General features: G+C 37.1%; 1 protein-coding gene across 7 annotated transcripts in view; it reads right to left on the bottom strand.

Moving 5' to 3' along the window:
• IPO11 (importin 11) overlaps positions 1-22,982 on the bottom strand; it is a 198,482-nt gene that overhangs the window by 41,289 nt on the left and 134,211 nt on the right. For 5 of the 7 annotated variants that reach the window (XR_006202884.1, XM_042940027.1, XM_042940032.1 and 2 more), the window contains exon 28: positions 6,507-6,566. The exons of 1 other annotated variant lie outside the window; for it this stretch is intronic. Coding sequence is in view for 5 of the 6 variants with exons in the window: in XM_042940027.1 (XP_042795961.1) it covers positions 6,507-6,566 (60 nt within the window). In the remaining variant the exon portion in view is untranslated. Of the gene's footprint in view, positions 1-6,506; positions 6,567-13,419; positions 13,537-22,982 lie in introns of those variants that run through there. One more of the 7 variants, XM_042940046.1, reaches the window with a different exon arrangement.

Below are 22,982 nucleotides of genomic sequence, written 5' to 3'. Positions count from 1 at the left end.
AATGTAATTCTGAGTACTGTGTACTTTCTCAAAAGACTTAACATGAATTTTCCTAACAGATATCTCGCAATCTGAATGTGAACATGATCTACTGGTGGGTGGAGGTTAAGTAGGAGGGAGGGAATTGTAGAAGGAAGAGAAAAAAAAAATGGTATATATTTGACAACCAGCTCATATCATTATAGGTTTTACTGCAAATTATCATATTCATCAGTGATGATGTTACCAGCACAGGCACATGTTTCTGAGAAGAAGGCAGGAAGTTCTATCTCTGCCATAATTATAAAAAAAGTAATTAGCAATAGAGTGAATAAACGATATAGTTCTAGAGTACTGAGCCTCTGTGGACATGCACATTCACTACACGAGAGCATTCAAGGCTGAGGACAGAGCCTTCAAGGCTGATAATCACACTGCTGCATGAATAGGGTCAACTTCTGACTGTACAATTCTTGCCAAAAGGCATCACTTCACCTCTTTCTCATGAATGTTGAGTTTGTTTAGATGACACTCCTGGACCCAAAATGAAGCTTGAAAAGTTCTGAGAGAAATCTACAGAGTTCAGGAACCTGAGATTTAAGTGAAGCCAGGAGCTAGAAATAATCAATGACTGAGATAAAGAAGAAAATTAGAAGAATGGAAAATGATACCCATAGAAGAAGACTGGACAGAGCTCAGAAGATACAGGTCCAAACTCCGCTCAGCTTGCACGTGCTTATTCAGGCTTGGAGGAGAAGCCAGTCTGGCAATCAGTGGTGTTCACCCTCCCTATTCCCTCCGCTGTCCCCACCTGGATATCCAGCTCTACCAGCAGACTGTCTAGTAGGGTTAAGTGAAGTGAGGCAACCTCAGTCAGTGGGCAGTCACTTTTTTTTTTTCACTGGAACTTGACTCGTTCTGCACAAAAAGGACACAAGAGGCAGAGACCTACGAATGGGAGGGGGATTAAATTCCAACAGACCAGGAAAACCATACTTGCACTGGAGTACCTATTAGGTGCCAAGGTGGGGTGACCAGAGACTACAAGTTCAGAAAAGAGAAAAATGACTAAAGCCCAGAGTAGAAAGGTACACGGGCTGGCTCTGAATGGGAAGAGAGGACTCTCAAAAAGGTCTCTGCTGACTCTTAAAAACTGAGAACTGAGGGTTGATAGGGGGGTGGGAGGGAGGGGAGGGTGGGTGATGGGCATTGAGGAGGGCACCTTTTGGGATGAGCACTGGGTGTTGTATGGATACCAATTTGACAATAAACTTCATATATTGAAAAAAATAAAAATAAAAAAGGTCTCTGCTGTCAGTGGAGAGCCCACTTCAGATCCCCTGCTCCCTCTGCAATACCCCCACTCAAAAATAAACATTAAAAAAAAGAGAGAGAAAAGGAAGGACTGAAGAATGGAAATGGAAGTATCCATGCCGTGTCCTGGGGTCAGGAACAGAAATTATTTTACACAAAAATTGTTTTCAAAGCATTCAAGTTAAGAAACAAACAAACACATAAGATGTACTGCCATTACCACTCAAGAGTCAGTTTGGGAAAAGTACCCCCAAATATTAGGGATAACAAAGAGCCAAAAGAGGCTTCCACTTACTGGCACGCAGAAGACATATTTATTTAAAAAAAAATAAGCATTAAGAAGTTATCATTTTTTTTCTCCTTTGTAATAAGCTGTTATAAAAACATGACCTCCAAATGCGTAAATGTAACATGTTAAAACAAAGCCTCTAAAATAGATTTCTTGGGATGCCTGGGTGGTTCAGTCAGTTAAGCATCGACTTCAGCTCAGATTATGATCTGGCGGTTCATGGGTTCAAACCCCGCGTCAGACTCTGTGCTGACAGCTCAGAGCCTGGAGCCTGCTTCAGATTCTGTGTCTCCCTCTTTCTGTACCCCTCCCCCTGCTCGTGCTCTGTCTCTCTCTCTCTCAAAAACGAATAAACATTAAAAAAAATATTTTTAATTAAAATATTTATTTTACCTACAGTATTTTTAAAAATCTTTGAATATTCATCAAATTGTCACTTTGCTTCGCTTTTTACTCACACAATACTCTCTCAGCCCTTGTCATTTACAAATTAAGAACAAATCTTATTTTTCCATACTAGACAATCTTTCTGAATTAAATGCTTTAAAATGTGATTAGACATTTAAAATAGAAACAAATCAAATGAGAGCTATAAGCCAGGAATGAAAGAAAAATAGGTTTGGAGGAGGAAAAGAAGGGAGAAAAAGGCACTGCACTCACTTAATCTTATACATATAACCTCTCTAGCAAAGGACAACAATTAGTTGGGTTTTTTTTTTCCCCAGTGAAAAACAGCCGAGTTTTTTCTTTCCTCTGAGCTATACATTTAGTTATATTTAGCACTTCATAAGTATTCTTCTCAGTGTGCCATCGTCTAATGTCCTTTGTGCACATCATTCAAATGTAGTATCAAACCTAGCATATAATGTGGAAGAAGTGAAGGTAGCTAGAGTGAACCAGGTGTGTTTATTTATTTAAACATTTACTCATATTTGAGGGAGGGAGAGAGAGAGAGAGCAAGTGGGGGAGGGGCAGAGATAGGGAAACAGACAGAGGATCTGCTGTGAGCAGAGAGCCTGATATTGGGCTCGAAGTCATGAACCATGAGACTGTGACCAGAGCCAAAATCAAGAGTAGGCCAGTGAGTCACCCAGGAGCCTCACCATGTAATTTTAGATCTCACTCTGTTCTTAATCTCTTAAACCCGTGCTTACCAAGAAGGGACAGTTCACATGAACAAGGATGCAACAATCTAGACTCTTAAAAGAATAGCTAAACTCCATGCTAGTCTGTATACAGCTTCCACAGCACACCAGAAGAGCAGAAAAAACAATACTTAAGAGATTTTAAAAAATTAAAATGCTGACTCTGGACAAAACTTGACATCTTGCTATTATCACTAGGGCAGATATGAGAAGACTGGCTCAGTGAGTATTAATAAATAAAAGGTAGGCTTATACCAAGATACCAATTTATTTTCAAAACAAAATTAAAAAAAAAAAAATAAGGACTCGAGTAAGTCATTTTACCCTAGCCGACCTTTCCTGGTGAATGGATCACCACAGTTAAGTAAACATTTTATGAGTCCCTAATTTATTTTATTAAACATTCATTTTAGTAAATGAATTCATTTTAGTAAACATTTTATGAGTCCCTAATATGTGTTAGACATCATGATAAGCACTGGAGATCGAAAAAATGGCTACCTCCAAGATTACGTAACATGAAAAAAAACAGTCTCCTCAAAAAGCGGAATTGGAAAATTGGACAACTACATGCAAAAGAATGAAACCGGGCCACTTCCTCACACCATGCCCAAAGATAAACTCAAAAGAGATTAAGGACCTAAATTTAAGACCTAAATCCATAAAAATCCTAGAGGAGAGCACAGGCAGTAGTATCTCTGACACCAACCAAAGCAACATTTTTCTAGATAAGTCTCCTGAGACAAGGGAAGCAAAAGCAAAAATAAACTAGTAGGACTACATCAAAATAAAAAGCTTCTGCACAGTGAAGGAAACAATCGACAAAACTAAAACCAACCCAATGGGAGAAGATATTTGCAAATAACATATCCAATAGAGGGTTAGTATACAAAATATATTAAGAACTTACATAACTCAACACCCAAAAAACAATCCAATTAAAAATGGGCAGAAAATGCGAACAGGCATTTCTCCAAAGAAGACATCCAGATGGCTAATAGATACATAAAAAGATGCTCAACATCAGTAATCATCAGGGAAATGCAAATCACAACCATAATGACATCATCACCTCATACCTGTTGGAATGGCTATAAAAAAACAACACATGAAACAACAAGTGTTAGTGAGAATGTGGAGAAAAAGGAACCCTTGTACACTGTTCATGGGAATGCAAACTGGCCCAGCCATGCGGCAAACAGTCTAGAGCTACCTCAAAAAATTAGAAACAGAATTACCATATGATCTGGTAATTACACTACTATTTACCCAAAGAATGTGAAACACTAATTCAGAATGATATATGCACCCAAATGTTGACCATAGCATTATTTATAATAGCCAAATTATGAAGGCAACCCAAGTGTCCATCCATAGATGAATGGATAAAGAAGATGTGGTATATATACACAAAGGATTATTACCGAGCCATGAAAAAGAATGAAATCTTGCCTTTGGAAAAAAAATGGATGCATCTACAGAATATAACACTAAGTGAAATCAGTCAGAGGCAGATACCATATGATTTTACTTATGTGAAATTTAAGAAGCAAAACAAAACAAAGGAAAAATGAAAGAAACAACCCCAAAACCGGATTCTTAACTATAGAGAACTGGTGGTTACCAGAGGGGAGGTAGGTGGGTGGATGGGTGATATACGTGAAGGAGATCAGAGTATATTATCAAGATGAGCACTGAGTAATCTCTAAAATTGCTGAATCACTATAATGCACACTGGAGCCTATATGACAGTGTATGTTAACTATACTGGAATTAAAATTAAAAAAGAAAAAAAAGCTTTTGATATTGGGGGGGAAAAGATGGCTACTACAAGGAACTCAGAAACTAAAGGAAGCTTTTAACTTTAAAGGAAGCAGATAACTCTGAATGCTCACAGGGTCATGTGTTGCACATCTGAATGTTACCTGTCCTCTAATTCAGAGGAAAAGACTGAGAAAGGCTGTGCTGTAAGTGCAAAAGCTCATTATTGACTAACAGTCTGCAGGAAGGACAAAGAAATCAAGCAACAAATGAGATGTTCTTTTTTTTTAAATGTTTATTTATTTTGAGAAAAAGTGGATGTGCATGCGGGGGGGGGGGGGTAGGGAGCAGAGAGAGAGAGAGAGAGAGAGAGAGAGAGAGAGAAACCCAAGCAGGCTCCCCTCTGTCAGCTTGGAGCCCAATAGGGGCTCAAACTCACGAACCCATGAGATCATGACCTGAGCAGAAATCAAGTCAGAAGTTTAACTGAGCCCCCAGGTGCCCACCCTTTTTTCTTTTTAATCAAATTATGATATCCTCAGTGTCTTTCTCCATTTTACAGGTATCTCTGATTTATTAAGTCGCATTTATCTTAAGTGAGAGCATCCTGTCACATGGACAGACAGGGCTAAAGAAGCAGTGGCAAATTATCCCTCTCCAATTCTCATCACTGACCCCCAGAATCCTTATCACTCCCATCACTTGAGATCTTAACATTTTCAAGTTAACTCATTTTGCACTGATATCATTAGGATAGTTGCACCTCGTCAATAGAAAAACCCTAATTTTGATATAAATTTATTTTCATTTCACAACGTTAAGTGGGATCCAACTGATGTAACTCATTTATTATGATGACTTCAAGGAGGCAAATGCGTGCCTGCTATTACAGTCTCTTACATTTCATTCTTTCTCTTTAAGAACTTCAAGTTCTAATAAACCCGCCTTTCCCAAGTTATATTGCATTACTCCTCCTTCCGTGGCTTTCAGGCAGTTAAGTCATCATCTCCTGAATAGAAAAGCTGCTCAGAGATCTGCTTACTCCCTTCCTGCTCCTCACAAGGCTCTTCCTCCCTTTTCTATTCACCTTAATTTACACTTCCTTCTTCAGGAGGTCTTCCCTGGCCACTCTAACTCACTGTAAGTAAGCGCCTTGTCCTTGGAATTTCCAGTAGCATAAAACGTCTGCACGTCTCATTTACACACAACTCCTGTGCCATCTATTACTTTCTCCCAATGTCCTTTAATTTTTCATGCCTACATGTCTGCTCTAAGTTAACTGTAAGCAGAGCCCATGTGTTATATTTTTCTATGTCCCACAGGACATTATGCATAACGTGAACACTCAATAATCATGGGAATTGATGATCCCCCAAAGCTCAAGAACTGCCCTCCCCATTTTCTTTTGGCAATATTATTTTTACTTATCTTTTTTGGAAATTACAAGTATGGATAGTTGAGTTATAGATAACACATTACAATTAATTACACTAAACATGAAGCAGAAAAGAGAATAGACAGGGCTGTGTTGGAATCTATTTCTGAAACACTCATTTCAGAAAATGCAAAGAAAGGTTAACATCATGGGTGAAAGAGGAGAATGAAAGTAAAACCAAAGGGGATAAAGTATTAGTAACCTGAACGTTTTTTTCCTTTTTATTTGTCACAAATACTCTTCCTTTTCTTATTTCACATACTTGGTAGATACAGTAATTTATTCACACAGACACAAACTACAAATATACTCCAGAAAAGAAAACAGGCTTTTTTAAACATCCACTTGTTTTGTTCTTTAAGTGCATTATAAATGACGTTACACACATATAAACATTAAATAGAGGAGAGCATGAAAAACAGTATTAAATATTATTTGACTGTTTAAAACAATTCCACATAGCTTTCAATAAACTCATCTTTTTCAGTGAAAGACACATGAGTAAAACTATAGTTCTTAATCTTGTCTTAGTATTTTCTAAAGCTATGGCATCTTAAGGCATTTTCTGGGTATATAAAAGTACCTGTAGAGTATGTGAATTGCAGGAACTTCACGCAGACTGATCTTTCTTTGCCTCTGAAAACTAATTGGTAACAACAACAACAAAAAAATCAATCCATCTTTTTATGTGTTTACTATGCTGGTTTAAGATTACTTCTATACTTTTGTGTTATTATGAACCCGACTACACGGGTTCAAAACACAGTCTTTGAAAAATGAAAGTTTTAATCTCCAAAGGTACAAAAGAAATTTATAATATTCATTTGATTACCCTAAACAACAAATATTAGACTTAATGAACAGTTTCTTTCTAACTAGCCAATTTTTATTAGCATCTTTGTATTGAGTATTTTATAGTTCTATTTTTCATTCAAATGATCTATTCATCATGGGCCATGTGTTTCAAACTCTGTTAAGTGATGGACTCCTATATCTCTATCATATCTTCATCCCCTTGGACCTTGCAAGAAAACAGGCATGCAGAAACACAAAATTATCAGTTACTTTTTCTGAATAGTTCTATAATCAAAATTTGATGATTTAATAGCTTTTCATAGAACGCCCAAGAAAAAAATAAACCAGAATCTTAGTCATTCTAGCATCTTCTCTGATCTAACCAGACCACAATTACACTATTTATCACACACAAATAATATTTGAAGTAATTCTTGCATTCTTATACCTTAAATACAGGGGGTCAAAGAAGCTATTAGGGTAATTTAAGAAACTCATAAACTTTAAGCTTTCAATAAGGCACAACTAAATAAAAAATTCTCCTAACTATACTTCTCTGGTAATAGTTTAATAGGATTAAGCAAAGAACAGCAGTTTATTGAAAGAAAAAGGCAAAAGAAGAAAGCCCTTACTAATCAGTCTTATCTCAGAATTTCTAGCACACTAAAGGATACAAAACTGGTGACTTTTATACTAAGGTTTTTTTCCTCTCTAGATATTTTCCAGGACCTAGCTGCAAATACTTTTGTCACTTAAATGGAAACATATATCCTTTCTACACAGCAATTCTCTACATGATCATGGAAAACAGTGTTAATAAATCTAGTTCCCTTGACAAATACTGGCAAGGAAATAGGATAAAAAATTCTTAGTGGAAATTCACGAAGTTATTTTAAAATGAAAGTTGGATTTTTACATCCAACAATAATCTTTACAAAAGCTTTTTATATTATAAATTATTCCAATTAATTTTTTGAGTGCACATATAGAAGCAAAACAAAAAGGCCCATTATCTTTAAGACAGTAAGAAATAACTATAATGATCTACATATGATGACATGAGAAGAAACTGCCACCTTCTGTGATTTTTCAAGAGAAAGACTATGCTTTGAAAAACAATATGCAATGACAACACTAAGTTTCCATAAAAAGATGATGACTGATGGTACAGAACTGTGTGGGAAAAACATCAGGCTAAAAACTCCCAGCAATGCTTCTTTTGGATGCTTATATGAGTCACTTGACAGAGCAGTTTTGGATTTTAAAAAAGGGGTATAAAATAATTTAATAGAGATTTCAGAATTATGTGGTTGGGGATATGACTGCCTATTGTAAATGCTAGACACTGTTAATGATAAAGCTATACAATATAATCATGAATACACACACACACACCCACACCTTCCAGACATGTGAAAAAAGCCAATGTGCTGTCATTAAAGTTATAAGAAAAGATATTTGTGGCTTGGAGTTAAATTCCTGCAAAAGTGCTGTATGCCACACAGCTCAGACCAAAATGAAGATAATGTGCACCAGAAAACTGATACGTGATCAAAAGAGGGCTTTGGTAACAAAAAGCAAGTAAAGGGATCCTTCTAACAAGGAACAAGAAGTCCAACAGGGCATGGTTAAGTGTCTGGGGGACCAATTTGGTAGGAAGGCCTAGCATTAAAGCTGTTTTTCAGAACCTTGTAAAAGGTTCCTCAGGGTTTTTTTTCTCCCATTTTTGCACCCCTTAAAAACAACTATAGCGTATTTTATTGTTATTGTTGTGATGCAGGAAAGATAACTGAGTAAAAATGCCCTAAGTACATGTGGGTCCTCCTCCATCTCAAAGCTTAAATACTTTGGTGTTTATGTAATTGAGAAGTTCAAGAAATGTCCACATATACGTCATGTTTCAAGGTTCTATTTCTTGATGTGAGTGGTGGCTACACAAGCGTGTCTACTCCTGTAGGTGCTTTATGTATCAATAAAAGTCTTAAAAAATGGGTGTGGGTAGTTTAAGGGCAAATATGTGTCATGTATTAACATTAGTGTCAGTGAGATATAATTAAGTTCTACGCTACTTAGAGCACCCCTAAAATAAAATATAAGACAATTGGAAAGAGAATAAAAATCTGTCCAACTTTTGCTGACTCAAGACACAGGTATGAGGAACAATGGATCAATAACATAACCCCAGAACTTCACGTATGAGAAAGTCGAGGACTTCACTGAGAGAAAAAAGGTGATGGAGAACAAAGAGGTATCCAAAAATCCTCTTTCCCAACTACCACTGAATTCTGCCCAATTCCTTCATTCCCTCACAATGTCCACCCTTACCCCTCCCCACCACTTAGTCTCCAGGTATCAACACTGGCCGCCCCTCACCTGCAGAAGCCCATGAGATACTTCAGTCTTCCTTGACTCCAGGTTCCCACTCCATCACCTGTGACCTTGATTTCCTGCCTACTCTTGAAGTGTCTTGTACTTACTGATCAAGTCCTCAAAGACAATCTAACACCAAATCTCTCTACTCTGATGCTAGGAGGGAATTGGGGGTAAGTTCCCAATTAAGTTCCTAGAAATGAGATTCATATTTCTGAACACACTGGAATTTTCAATGTATTCTCAAAGTACAGTACCATAAAAAATTGTAGTTGAGTTCTCTACTTCTCATTTGTTATGGGAGAGGGTTGAGGGGGGGAGCTTTTTTGGTATGCCTTACAACCTTGACCAACTTTTACAAAAGTCAATGGAAAAAATGGATCTGTACCTAAAACTATCCTTCTGAAACACAACAATTTTATTCTTGAGTGCTCTATTCAAAACACTTTAGTCAATGGTACATAAATATAGAAATCTTAAGAAAAGTTCCTTTAGCTGTATTAATTTAGAATATTACTTAGCTTTAACTTTGCTGTTTTGCTCCAGGTAGAGCTGCTTAAAATGTGAAATAATCAAATGCACAAATTATAGTGCTAGAAGTTTCTGTGCATGTATCACTTTGAATCAATTTTACATTAAATAAGTTTTTAAACAGTGTAAGAGTGTCATACACGCTAACATCTTTAAAAGGAAAAGCTGCTGACAGAAAGGAGAACTAGTACTTAATACATACCACTGTGCACAACCACAGTTCTATATATAAATTGATATTAACAATTTCTAGTTAAGCCTACATCAATTAGAAGTTACACATAAAAACAAAAACAAATTCTTGATAAAATTACTAAATTACTTTCTTTGATTTCGGGGAAATTTTGTTGTGAGGTCAAGAAAAATACGGTTTACAGATATTTCCTAACTTCATATAGCTACGTATGCTGCTTCTAACGTCTTCAAGAGGACGTGGTTTAGGTGGTGGGAAAGGGGAACATGGAAGGGTTTTTACCTTTAACTTTGAATATTCCATTAAAAGATTTTTTTAATGTTTTTAATGTTTGAGAGAGAATGAGTGAGCACAAGCAGGGGAGGGGCTGCGAGAGAGGGAGACAGAGGATCCGAAGTAGGCTCTGCAACTGACAGCACACACCATGGGACCATGACGGAAGCCAGAGTCGGATGCTCAACCAACTGAGCCACCCAGGCGCCCCTAGCTTTAATTATTTCCCTATTGTTTGAATTCTTCTTGTTTCCAAAGAGTATGTACTTTTAGTAATTAGTGAAAACAATCAGAGTTGTGGGAGTTGGGAGGACACAAACACAACAAAAGAGTATTATTAAAAACATTTTCAGGATGAAACATACCACACGCTCTTCTACAATGAAACCATTTATGTAAGAATAGATTTATTTAAAATGTATTCAGGTTTTCTGCTAAAATCACAGTCAAGGACAAAACTTTATGCTAGGCAGGGAAAAGCAGAAGAGTGAAAACTCTTGGGGTGGCAGGGGCAGGGGCAGGGGAGGTGTGGCTGTAATTTCTCTGCAATCTCTAGTGCATCTCAAAACCATTCCTTAGATCCTTTTCTGCTTTTCAAGTATCTTACATCAGCAGCTCTCCAGTCGAGGTCTCCAGACCAGCAGTATCAGCAAACCTGTTAAACTGCACACTCAACAGGCCCCGCTCCAGACCTACTGCATCAAAAACTCTGGGAAGGGGGTGGGGGGCGGGGCGGGGTGGGGTGGGGTGGGGTGGGGTGGGGTGAGGGACTACAATCTGTGCTTTAACAGCAGAGTTGATTCTGAGTTTGAGAAGCACCATGTGCAAGTACATTGGACAACGTAACACATTCTTATAGTTACTTCAGTTTCACAACACAAACTCAGTAATTATCACTTGATTTATACACTCCTGGATTGCTTCAGGCTAATTTCATATGCAAAGTATTAAATAATAAAAAATAGAAATCTGAGGGAAGAGGAAGGACAGCACAAACATGAAATACATAATGCTCAAGAGAAAAATTTTAAGATACATTTGTGGTTCAGGTCGCTGTTAAAAGATCAAGCATGGGCACTTAATATATGCCCAACATTCTGCAGAGCGCTACACAAGTAGAAATTAAGCTAATAAAGAAAAACATGACATAGTTTCCATGGCTTGAATTACCATCTATCTACACTAAAGGTTCTCAGTCAAGGCTACTAATGTCTCCTGGGGGCTCTTTCATCTTATTCTTCCTCACTTACCTGTCTCCCAAAATCATGGCCCAAATGGTTGATGTTACTGTTAAGAAAGTATCATATACTTCCGGTGTACGAGACAGATGGAAGTTTACAAATTACTGACCTTTACCAGACAGATCTCTCCTAATCTTCTACTTGCAGGATATTTCCACTTGGGAGACCAGATATGAACCTCAAATTCAATGTACCTAAAATCGACCTCATTATTCTGTCCCTGCCCATATCCCCACTCCTTTTCCTTCCTTTGCTCAGTAAATTTAACACAAAGATAGCTAAGCCAAAAACTACCATCTTTGACATACCCATCACTTACCACCCCATAGCCAATCACCAAGGCAGTTCATCTTACTTCCAAAGTAGCTCCAGAACCCATCCGTCCTGTTTCCCACTATCGTGGCCCAGGCCTCTAGTACCTCTCCTCAGGATTGGTGATTCATATTCCTGCCCCATTAACCCTGCCTCTCGTCTCGTTGCTCCTTCCAGAAAGAACGTATTCTCCAAACAGTAAATCTGGTTATGCCACTCCACTGTTTAAAATCCTTCCATGGCTTCCTGCTGCCTTAAGGAAAAACGTGAAATTACAACATCCTTCATCATCTGATCTTTCTCTCCAACTGTAAATCTCACATCACCACTCACAACTCTGGCTATAGTGAATACAGTTAGTTGATGAAATGCAGGATTCTTTCTTTCTTCACCTCCTATGATATGATGTTACCTTTAAGTATTATTAAACTTTCTTCATTTCTATTTACCCTTCACGATCCAGTCGCAACGTCTCTTCTCTCATAAAGCTATCTCTCACCTCCACTTATGTTATATCCAACAGTACCCTGCAAATACAATACTTACCAACCTGTACAGAAACCATGTGTCTCCTCTAGATTTCAAGCTTTACCGAGAAGACAAACCATGCCTATGTCATTCACAATTAGCACCAGGCAGCAGTATAGCATGAAATTAAAAGCATGGGCTCTGGAATCAGACAGACCTAAAATGTGTCAAAAGCAGTGAGAGTTTGGACCGTTTCTTAAACTCAATCTCCCTAGGTTTCCTTACCTATAAAATGTACAACTACTTTAGAAGGATTATAAGTGATATGTGAAGTATTTGTTACCATAGTGCTTGGTACACAGAAATATTAGCTATTATTATTTCATATGGCAACTATTAAGGGAGATGTATGCTGAATGAATACAATATTCACAAATTATTAAAAACATGTATTTATTAATGCTAAGCTCATATAACTCATTATATTTCCAAGTAAAGTTTATATTCTATAAGGAGGCTTTAGTTTAATTCATGTCCACGGCACCAAAGTTTTCTTACAGCTAATATTAGGTTGAATTATAGAGCAGAATGTTCAAAGAGAATCACCTGTGCCTCACTTTCAGGAACAATTTGTTTGTTAAGTCGAATCTGGTCCAAACCAGGGCTCTCTAAAGAATTTGGGGAAGTGTTACCAATCGGGGCAGTTACATTATACCTTGCTGACTGATAAAAGCTGTAGTATTCAAGTCTGTTCTCCCCTGAGTTTTCTGGTGCCTTTACTTTTTGTTTAACTTGAACAACTTTGTAGATCAAAAAAATGATTAAAACACAAGCTAAGATGAAAAATGCTAGCAAAATGTCAAAAGCCTCATTCAACTTTTCAATTTCTTGTGCACAAATAAGAGATGTTCTCCCTGACACAGAAGCAGCATCGATCGGTAGAGCACTGTTTTTTTCCGAGTTCAAGTTAACAGAAGTAGTAAGCTGTATTTGCACAGGCAGCACTGCAGTAGCCTCTAATGGATTACCAAAGGTATTCTCTTGAAAGAATCTACTGGCAGGAGAAGTACGACTTCGTTCCCAGAGAGTAACACTCTCGGTATTTTCCAAATGTTTCTCATTTGTGGTTATTTTATGCCAGGCCATCATTAACGTTGTAGTCTTGTGATGAATATGAAGAGATTTTACAGCCCAAGCTCTGGATACATTTGTCGAAGATGTAACACAATTTGTAAACTCAGTCCATTTAATGGAGTGCAGTGCTCTGCCGCGCAGGGATAGGGGATTCTGACACGAGATGTTCAGCGTAATGGCTGAAGACGCTAGCCAGTCCCGAAGGCCCAAGAGTTTGCAGTTACATTCCCAAGGATTAGAATTTGCCTGCAGATGAGTCAGTGAAGACAATGGCTTAAGGACCCTTGGATGTAAGTCTGTAAGATTATTAAATGACAGATTAAGGATCTTCAGAGACGCTCCCATGTTTTCAAAAGTATCATTATCAATACTGATTATTCTGTTTCTATCTAACTTCAGGTAAATTAAATTCTTTAACAAGCTAAATGTGTCGGAATTTAAATTTTCTAAATTATTATGACTTAAGATCAAATGTTTAAGATTATTAATTCCACTAAACCCATCCCTAGTAACATTTTTAATTCTTGAATTTTTCAGGAGGAGATACTCCAAGTTGACAAGTCCTTTAAATGCAAAGGGCTGTATGGCTTCAATGTGGTTATGAGACAAAGAAAGTCTTTTAAGGCTTTTAAGTACTTCAAAAGCATTTGATGGTACTCTTGTTAAATTATTACCTCCTAGATACAAACAATCCAGGTTTCCAAGATGCTGAAAGCCTAAGTCTGATATCCTCAAAATTTTATTATTTGATAAATCAAGTATCCGAAGAGCAATCATACCAACAAAGGTACCACGCCCCAGGACAGTGATGCGATTCCTTTGTAGATTTAAGTACTGAACTGAAACTAAATCATTAAATACTCCTCTTGGAACAAAAAATATTTGATTAGACTGTAAATATAAATTACGAAGACTGGAAAGTCCCTCAAATATTCCAGGATCCAAGCGTTTCATAAAATTATTATTTAGATATAGAAAATATAGATGCCTCAAATGAACAAAAGCTTTTGGATATACATAAACAATGCCAGAGTTATCCAAATACAACGCTACAAGAGAATGAAGTCCTGTTAAATCACTCTCATTTACATGAGATATATTGTTTCCACTCAGGTACAGAAAAACTGTACTTTCAGGAAAATTCTTAGGAATACTTGAAAGGCCTAAGTTACGGCAGTTAATCTGTCTCCCAGTGCAGAGCTGGCAAATGGACGAACATCCAAGAATCTCTTTATGGAATAATAATACAAGATAACAGGTAACAAGTAGAATAAGTCGTAGGCAAGGCAGAGAAAAATGTAATCCACACATAGCCCTGTTCTTGGTTTTTCTGTTCATATCAGAATTGGCTATAAAAAAAGAAGGTAAAACTTTAAATCATCAAAAAGTTCTCCAAATCAAAGTTTTACAATACTAAAAAGGCTGTATCTTGCTTATTTTTATTAACATCAGCCAATAATACTAGGTATCATAAATCCTACTATGGTGATAGCATAAAATAATGAGTTTGGAGTGGGTTCTAGAATTAATACCTCCAGGCCATTAACCCACTGCTTGACAAAATGGTAATTCAAATTGAACAAACTGCAAAATGTTTGCTAAGCCAATTTAAAATATTATAATTAACAATAACAAAAATAACAAATGGTGACGTAAGGATAATGGTCAATATGTCCCTTTTCAAATTAAGGTAATATCAATTAAATAACATTATAATTTACGAAAATACAAATTCATTACAAAACAACAAAACTACAGCTTTTCACAAAATCAAATTACTTTTTGTTTCAGCTAAAAGTTCATATTTAAATAAATAATCTTACCAAGAACAGGAAATTCATATTATTGACACCCGGCTGATTCAAGTAAAGGTTTGCTTTCTAAATCTGAAGAGCGACATTTCTAAGCTCCATCTCTTTCTGTGGCACTGTTGACCTCCCCCCACTCCACTGTTTTTTTTTTTTTTAAGTCACAGTTTGCTCAGGAAACACCACTCTTCACATGGGTTCCTCCAGAGTCAGTGAGTAAAACAAGTTACCATGGATACAGGAAACTGAGAGAGAGGAAGTAATTTTATCTATGTTTCAAAGGTATTGTTGAAAGAAAATCTCAGGAACTTATTTTTTTCAGAAACCATTAATTTGAGATTTACTAATGTACATACCTAAACATCTTAGAATTAAAAAAATGTTTTTTAAAAGGATATCTGAAAATTGTAAATATTCAAAATGAACAAACTTCAGGCATTAGCAACAGATAGCTACTGAGTAGGAAAAGTGAGTTAAGATGTAAACAGACTAACATAATTTTGGTGAATTTAGCATAAAATATTTACACTGTTTTGAATACATATTACAGACTTCAACTTTTATTCCTTTAAAAAAAACAGGTAGCAAAAACAATTAAGCAATTTAGAATGGTGAACACAAATGTCCTTACACTAACCTCTGTGCTCTTCCTTTTTAATTTTTCAAAGAGATTTTTGGGTATAAAGAATAGTGAATACCACCAACTAGCATCTTAATTTATTAAGGTATATGCCTTGCATTGAAAAATGATATAAAGTTGTATACCAAATTACTGGCAAAGATTACCTTTGGCAAGAAAAGTTGGGGAAATTGAAAGAAGCCGTTTAATGACTTTTCAACTACACACACACACACAAAACACACACACACCCCTGAAATAGTGTGAATCTTTTACAGTAAAAATCTATGTATACTGTAATATTTTAAGGTAATGATTTAAAGAGTTAACTATAGGAGCACCTCGGTGGCTCAGTCAGTTCAGTGTACAACTTCAGCTCAGGTCATGATCTTGCGGTTTGTGAGTTGGAGCCCTGGGTCCGGCTCTGTGCTGACAGCTTACAGCCTGAAGCCTGCTTCAGATTTTGTTTCCCTCTCTCTCTGCCCATCCCCGGCTTGCACTCTGTCTCTTTCTTTCTCTCTCTCTCTCTCAAAAATAAATAAACATGAAAAAAAAATTAAATATAAAGAATTAAGTATAAATTGTTTATATTATTTGTTTAGTCATTAATTTTCCATAAAGCTCATTGTTTAGATTTTCTAATTCTGTCATTAATATTACCAATGCTCTGACGATACAGTTCAAAAATCAGTAGTAATAGTTGTCAACTCTAACTCCCTTTTGATACTAGACCATCTTTCAGATCAAGACAATTACTTCATATAATAATATGAATTATTTCCATATTAAATATATACCTAATAGTGTGGATAGATAGGTAGATAGTATATACTATAATAGGGAAAATAAATATATACTATAATCGGGAAAGATAGGATAAAATAGGCAGAGAGGGAAAGGTTAGGACCTGAGGCCCCTGGGTGGGAAAAAACACATATTTTGGAACAATGCTGGAAGCGGTTTACCACAGCAAACCCCTAAGGGTGTAAGGTCCCTCTTAAGAATATAACCTGGTCCCCTCAGGTTCCCCTCAGGAATTTAACAATAAAAATACTTAGCTAAACCATAAAACTTACGTTATACATGGGACAATATGACCAGTCTAACTCCTTACACAATGGAGCCGAGCTAATCAGGAATGGACATCCCAGTGCCTAGAGTTATCCAGCTAGCACGGACAGAATCTGAGAATGAACGAGGTGGAAGAAAACGGGGTGCTGACCAGAACCTTATAAAACAAAGACCCTTGCCTGTAGATGTGGGTTATTCACCTTTGAATGTCCCCTCCCTGTAGAACTTTCCTATTATTCTTCCTTTCTGAGCTTATACTCTAATAAACTTTGCCTGCTGCTCATCTTGTGTCCACCTCTTCATTCTTTGAAGTGACAAAACAACGGACGCCAGGAATTGAGGTAAAAAATCCTGTAACAATACTGGGTAACAGATTTTTTCTCAAAATGATTTACATTTCTCACAACTATCTTTTGTGGCTGGCTATTGTTATTGCTATTGAGTGGATAAAGCAATTAGAAAACCACCACCAAAAATTCCAAATGACAGAGAGATGACACGAATTAGAGGTAAAGATGGAATAAGAGCTAGATTTCTCAAGTCTGCTTCGTGTTTAGTATTTTCCAAAACACGCAAAGTACAATGAGGTACATCTATCTCATGGTGTTTTCAATTGCGTCATACAACTTAAAGAGTTAGGATGGGATTCAGGACACCATATCCCAAAATACAGCACCCTGACATACTAAATATTCTAAACTGAAGGAGTATGAGAAAAAGGGAGAAGCAAGAAGGACTCTCTGTGACCTTCCCTACACCCAGTCACACCCCATTATCATCTGTCCTTCACTCTTGGAGGAGGTCATGAAAACTTCATTTGAGAGGTGCCCTCCACTATGGTGGGAGAAAAGGAGCATCCTTATCTCCAAAGACAAAGGGAACTGTGATAAGAATCCAAACAAACAGGCCTTCCAAAATTTCCAGTTTGCTACACTTACTTCATACCCGGTGCCCTATCATTATCTTTCCACAACTTTCCACTCTGCATCAAATCTAGCATAAAAACACATAGGTTTAACAAATCCCTCGGGATCTTCATTTCCTTTCGAAGGCTTCCGTGTCATGAAAAACTTAAATTTGTATGCTTTTCTCCTGTTATCTTGTCTTTGTCAGTTTAATTTTCAAATGCAGCCACAGAGTATGAGACAATGGAGGAAAACTTTTTCCTCTCCTACAGTTTGGAAGAAGTCAGAGAAATGGTCCATCGACATCAAAGAAAAATTTAGAGGAAAAATTACAAGGTAATAAGATCAGAACATTAATTAATTTTTGTCCTCCATTCCAGAAATATCCAAAGCAGACAAAACTATTTATTCTTATTAGGTCTTAGAAATAAAATGCAAATTACACACTAAATAAAAGTGACAAAATAAAATACATTTTGTATTTCTCATATTGTACAAACTGAGATAAACTTAAAGTGACTACAACCAATAATAACTCTAAACCATACATCATAGGTCTCAGGATGATATCCAGGAAAAATCTAATATCCAGAAAAACAAAGTTTATAGCCTTTCTGTTCATAGGGGCTGCAGCTGTTAGAAACAAGTGATCACACCTACAGAAGAACGCAGAAATCAAAACCTCACAAAAGGGTGATAGAGTAACAGAATTCAGAGACCTCCTCATCTTACTTGGTATTGAGCACATCACTAATTAATGGCAAAACTGGCCACTAAAGTTTTAGATTAGAACTCAACTTTCCCAGCTTCCCACTGCACTTACTGGAAGGTATATTTCCCCCTACTTTAATTAGTATTATTTCACAGCCAATTCATATTGTTAAGGTAATTTAAAATCTTCTCATTAGCTGTCAATCCTCTGGTGAAATCTTCATATCATCTCCAAGGGATAATAATCCTCCCCAATCTGAACTGCGACATTTGATTTTGCTCTAGAATAATACATCAAAATGGGTCCTCATATTCCTTTTCTGATTCCTAGTGATTTTCATTAGAACTATTGCTGACCGGGACACTCAGCCTCCTAAAAGGGCTTCCTCCTTTTTCCCCCCAGGAAATTGACTCAATGAATGATTTTTCCTCTGACACCTCTTGTAGAACCTTCATTAATACTGCCTTCAAATAACCTCCTACTTCAGGTATCAGTACAAATCTATTTTCTTTTCCATTTAGAAATTCCATTACAAGAAGGCATAAATAAAAGAACAATTATTCTATTACCATCTTTTCAATATATAACCACCTATATTATGTAGCTATTGATCTTATGGATCTTAAAAGTTCTGGTCTTATAGATCATATAGATCTTAAAAGTTACTGCTTTGGTGACAGATTAAATGAGGATGCTGAGAGGTAATGTTATCAAAGACAATTTCCAAGTTTCTGACATGAGTAACTGGGTGTTCAGAAGTGTCCAATATCAAGCAGAGCACAGTGAATTGGTTACACTATCCCCATGAAATATATCCAATTCAGTAAATTACTGAGAGCCCACTAATGTGTCAAACATTGTGCTAGATTCTAAGGGTACTGAAGATAAACAACATCTGGTCCCTGATCTGAAGGAGCTCAAAGGGGTCCTATAAGACAATGAATGTTCAGTTGACATACTCGTTATAATAATACCATGTAGGCTATTCTGTAAGCAAGTACCCTATGTCTGGTGTTAAGCAGAAAAAATAAACACAGTAACAACAAAAACGTGTACAACATTATCATCACCATAGGCAGAATTGATTTACTGAGTATATACCACTTCCTAGGCATTGGTCTAAGTATTTTACATGTATCAGATCACTTAACACACAAAACAATCCAACAGTTTAGCTCTATTTTATAGGTAAGGATAGAAATGTGTCAAATACCTTGTTCAAGGTCACACAGTGAATCCAAAAGCCAGGATTCACATCCACCCAGTGTGGTCCCAGGGCCTGGACCTTAAGCCTTTCACTGTATGTTCTCAACACATGGGCCTAACCTCCAAAAAGCCCAGGAGGTGAGATATGTAAAATGCAAGCATAGAAGCAGAGTACACAACAATGAATGTATGATTCAGTAAAAACATTTCAAGAAGGCAGAAATCACCTGTAGGCAGAGAAAGTGGAAGGAGTTTCACAAATAAAAAAAATGGAAGACAAATAAAAAATGTCAAAGGATGGCAAAGATTTCAGGTAAGGCAACCAAACTGGGGCCCTTTTACCACCTATAATTCTACCCTCTTTCTCTAGTTTCCTTTCAACCTATAGCCTCTACTCTAAACCTTTTGCCATGACTTGTAATAAATATGGGGGTTTAAGGGCTCCATCACCAATGAGTGCTAACTGAAGTAGCACATGCTGCTGTCTGGCTGCACATTCAACGATTATTGTAAATGTCTCGCAAATACAAACTGAGGATCAACTCTATACAACCACTGCATAAAGATGGGCCAATGAAAGCTTCTTCCTGGCTGAAAGCCTGCCAATTTCTGAAAGGTGAAATGGAGGCAACAGCAATGACGAATGAACAAGAAAAATGAAGAGTGTCGGCAGGCATCACATGGAAACAACATGAATGGAAGAAAGCCTCACACAATAAATGATGGACAGCTTCAGGAAAGCCTAAATTGCTACCTTCACACACTTGGTCAAAATAACTGATAGTAATAAAATTAGTATTAGCAGTATTAATAGATAAGATTAGAGCAATGATTGAAAGACTAATATTTCACCACTTACCATTTAACACTCCTATGCCTTCAACATTTTAATGGGCACGGTATATACAATGTCCAATTTAGCCTCCAAATAACCCAGAGCTGCCGGTTAGTACTACTGCCGCACAGGAGACATGAAAAAAATTAAGAACCAGAAAGCGAAAACGGGTCCGACATCACATCAACAGTAGGTGGAGCAAACACCTAACCCAAATTTAGCTTTCCTCTCCATCACACCATGTCTTTTTCTCTCTGAAACTGCTGTATGGAGTGAAAGCAGTTCAAGGAAAGAATCCGCCAAAGTACGATGCTCCTCAAGCGACAGAGGTATACTGGCTGCACAAGGAACACCAGGAAGTACACAGGACTCGTGACTGTACTCCTTTTGTCCCCTTGCTGGAGCTAGCTGCTCTGGGACAATTATTTTCCTTTAAGGCTTCAGCCACTTTGAGGGCCTGCACCCAATAGCTCATTCTCATTCACAAACTTCTCTTAATCTCATTCTAAAACAGTTTGAGATCCTGCACCTTTAGAGTCCTCTTATTTGACTATAGTTTGGTCTCTTGCGAGTGATGTTTAAAATAAGTTTACTGCTATACAATGGTTGCTGATCAGTTAAGAGTACTGAGTGTGAGATGAGGGCCACCTTATGAAACCGGTTTGTCAGAAACCTTTAATTTGTAGACAGGGCACTGGTCCTAGATACAGAAGATATGGAGAGTGTAGTCCCATATTCACAAGCATTCAAGAGCTTTCCCTAGTAGTTAGGACAGGAAACAGAAGACACAAAGAGTCCTTCTAAGGTGCAAGGGTACACTGACCAGCACGCCCACCAGCACCCTCAAGGTGCAGTGGCACCTATCACCACTGCACAGCAGGGTGCTCCAGCACATAATCAGAATTTTAAAAATACTGCTGAATGTTTGTTTTATCAGTACCGCAGGCTTTATATCAGGAAAGGAAGGTGGGGGCATTTTACTTCTGCTACGTTTTAAGAGTAAAGTGGATTTTTACTGGAAACAAAAACCAAAATGGACTATTTCCATTCAAATTCTAAGGTAAGGGGACAAAAACACTTCAAAATACTTTATAAAGGGTGGATATTTTGGGGGTAAGAAGGGAGGGACAAAGGGATTTCGAAGCACTGACAGAAAAACAAATTCACGTTTAGCTTTAAAAAAGAAGTTTTTAAAATGATTATAACCCTTCAACAACAACAACAAAATCAGCAAGCCCAGGAATAAGTCATTTACCTCTTTTTTCTCAAAACTGCTTTGTATACAGATAAAGGCAGTGAACCTGCGATTATGGCATCCATCGTTCATCTTCCTAAACCACCGTATCTACATCCTCCAACTTCTGCTAGATTACAGCTAACAAAATTCAGTTTATGAATATTAATCAGCTCAAAAGTAGATATCTTATTCAATTTATGTCTGCAAAGGAAACCAGCCTATAAATTCACAGCAAGACCCAAAAAAATACATATGCACAGCCTAGTCAAATTACAAAATCATTAAAAGCTGCATCACAGAGGGGTTTTCCCAGATGAAATGAAATGATCATAACCAGTCATTACTACAAACTATACTGGATTGCATACAAAGGAAAACATTCATAAGCCAAAGATTATTTTTTGAAAAGCCAAGGGTATCTATCCCATTTGTAAACCATATAGTCAAAGGGAAGACAGGGAGTAGAACCTCACCAGGCAAGGTCCTGAAATTCCCAAGTACTCTTACACATGTTTTATTTTCCTTATCTAACAATGAGAGAGAAGTAAAGAGTCACCAATTCAATACATCCTATAACGATTGCTCATTTTATGTTCGACTCTGACAATATAAAATTTCTAAACAACTTTCCCAGTGACACCTTACTGCCCTTTGCACAAACTTCTATATGTATTGAGATAATACACACTACGTTAGAAATCAGTTCAAGCAAATCTTGACGAAAAAATTAATAATAAGAGCAACCATCACTCGCACACACACACAAAATGAAAACCCTACACTTTAAGTTCCACAAGGGTAAGGAATGCATCTGTTTTGCTCCTCACGGTAATCTCACCGTCTAGCATTGCAGAGATGTTCAGTTAAGTATTTCATGGAAAGGGAGGGAGAATAATCATTCAACTCTAAGGGGTAGAGTTATCACTAAGGGTGCTTTCTGCCAGTCCCACTGTGAACTTAGTGTAATATGTACACCTGAAATACCACTGCTTGATCATCTTATCAATTTCACACAAGAAGTAGAGGAAAAGTATGTTTCCCATCAGTTAGTCTTCTCAAATTGGCTTCTCTTATCTGGACTGTAGAGTTTGACACAGACACTTACACAGCTTTTCTGTTGCAACAGAGACAATGTAACTTTAACTGGTAACTTGACTTCCCATAATAGCTCAACCTACTATCAGGAACCCATTTATAAAATCAGACCTATACAATGTATAGGAATCTGGTGTTTTAATTACCTATCACTCAAAATAAATACATAAATAAATAAGTAAAATTACCCATCACTCTAATCCAGCCCAATAGAATGAGCAATCCATTAGCAACTGAGATTTTGATTAATCAAC

Source organism: Panthera leo, chromosome A1 (assembly GCF_018350215.1).
Source record: "Panthera leo isolate Ple1 chromosome A1, P.leo_Ple1_pat1.1, whole genome shotgun sequence".
Lineage (NCBI taxonomy): Eukaryota > Metazoa > Chordata > Mammalia > Carnivora > Felidae > Panthera > Panthera leo.
This window is presented reverse-complemented; position numbering and strand designations above follow the sequence as displayed.